Raw genomic sequence first — 5,796 nt, 5'->3', positions numbered from 1 at the left:
ATTTGGTGCACTAGAATTTTTTTATAATGGTTTTCCCCTTGCCATAGTTTAGGATTAAATATGAAACCTTAGTTTCGGGGGGATTTGTTTTACTGGATTAGTGCCCTCGCTTAAATTGGAATGTATTTCATATAAATATACAATCATCACCATTATGGATCCTGCTCCCACAAGCAGGAAATTAACAAACATTAACAGCAGAACATGGAGACATTAACCATTGAGAGGGAAAAAATTGCATACTAACAAACCTTGGCTAACCATGGTGGAAATTAGAGAAGATGAGAGTCTGGTTACACTTCAACTCCATACAGCTGAGGTTCAACATGTCACAAACACTAATGTTACCGTCCTAATGAAATCCTTAATGATAAAGAGATTCAGTAGTAATTCACCAGTAATGTAAAATTTCAGGCGAGCACAGCCTATTGAATATAACATGACGAGACCTGTTAATGCATATCATTTACAGCAACAGAAATAAATTATCAAGCATCAATAAAGCGAATGTCAAATGTGTTGGGATGGATCTGCCACACATTCAGAGCTGCATATTCCTCCAGACACTCCTTCAGCTGAGCTTCAGTGTATCCCTGTTCAAACACATACAGACAGCACCAGTTAGATTTCATACAATGGTAGCTTCCCTTAAACCAAATCTTCTCAAACATTCTAGAAAACATCAAACTAACCTTTCTGGATATCCAATTGAGTGCATGAGCATAGCTCACATCCATCTTCTTCATCCTTGCAGCTTCATCCCGCAGAACTGAATATATGTCAGAAATAGCATCCAGACCAGATTTCTGACGATCCTCAGAATATAGAGAAAATTTAGACATCTGCATCAACCTCAGTGCCTCATCCACATCGCTCTGAGCCAAGACTTCAGAGAATCTAAGCCTTGCCAGTGCCTATAATCCAATAATCATTTTTAAGTTCAACTCAGTAACGAAGTAAACCAAAACCAATGGAAAGTAAAAGAAGAAAAACACAAGACTTACAGTGGAAAGCCTTATAATGCTTAGTAGAGTTCTTATAGTGGTGTAGGAATGAGGAGCATTTGATTTAGCCTCATCTTGTCTGATACTAGAGTAGACAGTCGCAATGTACTCCTCCAGCTCTTTTGGAACGTGAGGGCAAATTTTTCTAGCAGCAGAGATATATGCTCTGGTAACCAAGAATAAAAAGACAAACACACATGAACATCGTACAAAGTATATGGGCAATCTGGTAAGAAACATATGCTTGTATGTTTGGTTTAATGATGAAGAACTACCTAAGAACAGATGCATCGAGTGGAGCGAACCCCAGAGCAGGAGATTTACTATGCTGGTGCACATAGACAACATGCCTAGCCATTTCAAGGTCACTATCCATATCAGCTCGATCTAGAATTAGCCATAAGAGATCAAAACGAGATAGCAAGGCAGGAGGAAGATTGATATTCTCTGCTGGCGTTCTTCGTAGATCATATCTTCCCCTACAAACAGAAAAACCAAATACGGTCATCAAAGCTGATAAGCTTAGCTCTTAAAGAACAGCATTCTATATAGACTATAGTAACTAGTCTACAACTGAAGGAATAATTTCATCTCAGCAGTAAGAAAAATCCTTGGGTATCAAATTAGGGATGTACCAGGCAGGATTTGCCGCAGCAAGAACTGCAGTTCTTGCATTGAGAGAAGTAGTGATACCAGCCTTTGCAATGCTCACAGTCTGCTGTTCCATTACTTCATGAATCGCAGTCCTGTCTGAGTCATCCATTTTGTCAAACTCATCAATAGCACATATACCCATATCAGCGAGGACCTGCAACACAGAAATGATACCTAGTTAAATCACATATCCACAGGACAAACAGGTTAACTCAAGATGAAACCTTCATACCAATTGATTGACTACCCTATTTCTTCCTAACAAATAATCAGCAGTTATAATAGCAGCATCTGCAGCTTTAGTATATAAGCTAATAAAAGTTTAACGGAATCCAGATGATAAAGGGTTCACCAATGAACATGGCATGCAAAGTGTTGTGTATGTCATGAAGAGCCTGGTAATGGATGAGCAAGTACGTAAACCACTTTGCAGAGTTGTTGTAGATATGCCATTACAGATTTATTCAATAATATATATGGTGATTTTATGTTCGGTTTCTCACCAGGGCTCCTCCTTCAAGAACCATCTCATTTGTGACAGGATCTTTCATAACAGCAGCAGTTAGACCAACACCACTGCTTCCTTTACCTGTTGTGTACACTCCTCTGGGTGCTACACTTATTATATGCTTCAGAAGTTGACTTTTTGCAACACCAGGATCTCCCATTAAACAAATATGTAGGTCACCTCTTATCTGCATTCCATTAATATATTAAACAAAACAATCAAATCTAATAAGAGCAAGATATATTTTGCTTTTTGACAGATAATTAATCTTTTAAGTAATAATTAGTGAAAGCATGAGATTGGGAATAATAAATGAACAAAGAAAGAGAGACCGTAGCACTTATGGCTATTTAAAGGCTGCTGAGCCTTATTGGGATTGAGAACTGAAAAGGCAAAGCAGTTTAACTCGACTCTTAGCTGATCACAGCTCCAAACACAAGCAATTCATCAACTCATACCATTAAGAAATAGCCTAATGGCATTAATGTGCATTTTAAGCTTTACCTTCATTCCGTCCTTCAATTGCCTGTGAGGAGCACCAACAAGGAGAAGAAGAAGAGCCTTCTTTACATCCTCGTGGCCAAAAATCTCAGGAGCTAGCGACCTAGCTAACTTGTTATAGATGTCGCCGTCCTCAGCTAAGTTTGCAATTTGCTCCTCCTCATCTCCTTCTAATTTATACCTGAAGATTAACGAACTCATTAATACAAGAATTTTCTGAATTTCTTTCTGGTGGTCTCTTGAGAGCTATCCTCCCAACAAGCATATTAAGATGGTTCCTTATCAAGAAGCTGATGAGAATATGGAATGCAGGACAACAATGCAGAATCAATTTTACTAACTTGCTGCTAGACACGTTTATTTATGCATGAATATTACTTACTCTTCATATTTTTTTTTGTAATGTGAAACAGACATAGCCTCCAAGTACGTATCTGCAACCAAACCCGCTCGCATTGCTCTAAAGCCTGTATAAGGAATGGGGAGGAAAATCCCTGATAACTCAATGACATCTCCTGGAGCCACCTGGTCAAGTACGAGTAACGACAACCCGAAAACAAAAATGATACATTAGCATCCCCAACTAGAGGTGAACAAGCGCATTTGTCCACTTCAAAAGTTTCAAATACATTTTAAAGACTATTTTAGGAAGCCAGATATAAACAACCAAAAAATAACAGATATCAAAATGTCTCAAATGCTCGAGAAAATTTTCCATGTAGGAGATTCAATCCACTGCAGTTATCAGAACTTTAACTCACCTTCCTTGTAAGCTCCCCTCTAAAATGAACCGTCATTGTCCTTGGTATATGACCCTTTGGGACATGCTCAGATAATTCTTGAATTTTTGCCTGCAATAGCATCAGTAGTACACTTGAGTCGTAAGGAAAAGCAACTAATAAAGCCTTATAGAAAGGATATTAAGTACTAGTACAATCTCTTCAGAATCCTTCACAAACCAACAGATGAAAATCTCAATAGCAATTGTTAAATGAAATTACCTCTTGAAACCTTAAGAATTTTGAAGCTCTGAGCTGAAGGATGAGGTTCCCTTTTGCATTGTTTATTTTACAACGCTCAGATGGGCACTCAAATAGGGGCATGAATATTCGAGCAGTTACTTCCTGTGTTTGTACATCACAAAAATAAGTTAAATATAAGCTAAACCTCTCATTATTGGATGAAAAGTTTCTAGAAATTCTATGAAGGCAAAATAAATTTGTTACCTGGTAGATTTCAAAACCACATTCTTCACATGTATAAACAGCTACCTGCATCAAAGGCTTAACATCCGAACATCGAGTTACAATGCCAGAAATCCTTACAAGCTGGCCGATATTTGAAGCTTTAACCTCTCTTATAGTAAATGGCCTTGCCTGACCCTTACAAGATGCTTTTATATAAACTTCACTGCATTTCATGAGAAAACGCATAAAGGAAGATACCAGAGTCAATTACCAAAGCAAGAAACAATAAGGTAGCATTAAAAAGATAAAACAATAAGGTTCCAAAATGACCATTTGACATTTCCTAACAAAACCAGCTTAATGTTTAAACAGTTTAACAAGAGCCGTAGCTGATTTTAGATTCATAGATACTACAGAACTTGTGTCCAAGTAGCTCCCATACAAGCCACTACCGCCACTACGCATGCCACTAACACCACCACCAAGCAACAATACCACAACGCAACTCATCACCCACCACTGCAACACCACACACACACACACTACTACCACCACCGCAATGCTGGCGGGTGTTGGAGGCGTGTGCCCGGTGGGTGATAGTGGTGTATGTGGTAGGCAGTAGCACATGTGTTGGTGGTGGTGGGAGGCATGAGTAGTGGTGGTAGAGTGTTATGGTGTTAGTTAACATAAGCAATTTCAATGTATATGAAAAGTTTCAAACGGGCACGTAAAAGAAGAGTTTCTCTATCAACTCACAAGGAACGTTTAATCTCCTTTGGCATCCTTTGATGAGGATCAGCAGAATCAGCATTTTCATTTCCATCAGCAGCTCTTTGAGTCATCAAGATATCATTATCATCCTCTGTAAATGCTTCTGTAGCTTCTGGAATAAGCTCATCAATGGCATCAGCGAAAACACCAAGATATCGTCGAGTATTCTCAGTAACCCTTCCAAAAAACTCCTCATCCAAATCCTTGTACTAGACAAAATAACACAAAATCAAAACTTCCTCAAAAATCCAAAACTAGGGGTTTTCAACTTTGAGAATGGAAGTGAAAATTAAAGAGAAGCATACATCGAGGAGATCCTCAAGTTCAATCTGTACTGCTCGTATCTTCCTGTTAGCTACCTCTTGCTGGAAATTTCATAAGAAATTAGGGTTTAGGGTAAAAAAATAAAATCAATACGGCCAAACTGAAACAAAGAAGTTAAGATTTTGATAATAAGTGTTTTCTTATACTTACAAGAATGCTCATGTATTTGGCTTCTCCATTGATATCAGCAAAGTTTGTTAGAAAATCCTTCGCTAGGTCTGAAAATGAGAAAATCTTGTTAGAAATCAAAACCCTAACTCGGCCGAGCCAACTCGTGAGAAGAAAAAGAAAGAGTGTTACCTTTGTCTGTTTGTAAATCAAAACCCTTCGACATGATTTCGTCGAGTGTGGAGAGATCGGTAGAGTGAGAGAGAGAGGGAGAGACACAGAGATGTGGAAGAAGAAAATATGGTGAAGGAGGGAGGAGGGAAGAATGTTAGAAAGAATTTGGCGGGAAATAGAAGGGGAAATGGCGGGAAACTGGAGATTGGTATATCGCTGCCGCTGATGTTGGTAAATCCTAACGTAGAAAACAGGTGTCTTACTCTTTTGGTCTTGGGTCATAGAAATAATTATGCAAATTCTGCCCTGAAACAATTGTGAACATTTCCTGCACACATTCTACTTTCTAGCTGTGCATATTTCCTGCACGGATTCTATTCATGGATATTTTCTACACAACTTCATATCAATGTATTTGTTCATCTTTAAAAAACGGTTTTATAAACTTATTTAATGCACATATTATAGTATAAACTATTATGAAAGGTTAATTAACATTGTGGATAATACCTGCAAACTAGAAAAACACTGTGGATAATAGCTGCACACCGAAAAAAGTCGTGGA

The 5,796-nt window shown here is 38.2% G+C and overlaps 1 protein-coding gene across 1 annotated transcript; it reads right to left on the bottom strand.

Annotated features, from left to right (window-relative positions):
• Positions 1 to 224: 224 nt before the first annotated feature.
• On the bottom strand, positions 225 to 5,454 carry LOC113358143 (DNA replication licensing factor MCM7-like). The gene is made up of 15 exons (XM_026601669.1): positions 5,250 to 5,454; positions 5,100 to 5,167; positions 4,931 to 4,990; positions 4,611 to 4,834; positions 3,894 to 4,077; positions 3,669 to 3,791; positions 3,429 to 3,518; positions 3,050 to 3,192; positions 2,671 to 2,848; positions 2,162 to 2,353; positions 1,640 to 1,812; positions 1,280 to 1,483; positions 1,005 to 1,170; positions 693 to 914; positions 225 to 593 (listed from the first exon to the last, which is right to left on the bottom strand). Exons 1-15 carry the CDS (start codon positions 5,281 to 5,283, stop codon positions 489 to 491), a joined length of 2,166 nt encoding a protein of 721 aa, XP_026457454.1. The 5' UTR covers positions 5,284 to 5,454; the 3' UTR covers positions 225 to 488.
• Positions 5,455 to 5,796: the final 342 nt, after the last annotated feature.

Source organism: Papaver somniferum, chromosome 3, assembly GCF_003573695.1.
Source record: "Papaver somniferum cultivar HN1 chromosome 3, ASM357369v1, whole genome shotgun sequence".
NCBI lineage: Eukaryota > Viridiplantae > Streptophyta > Magnoliopsida > Ranunculales > Papaveraceae > Papaver > Papaver somniferum.
This window is presented reverse-complemented; position numbering and strand designations above follow the sequence as displayed.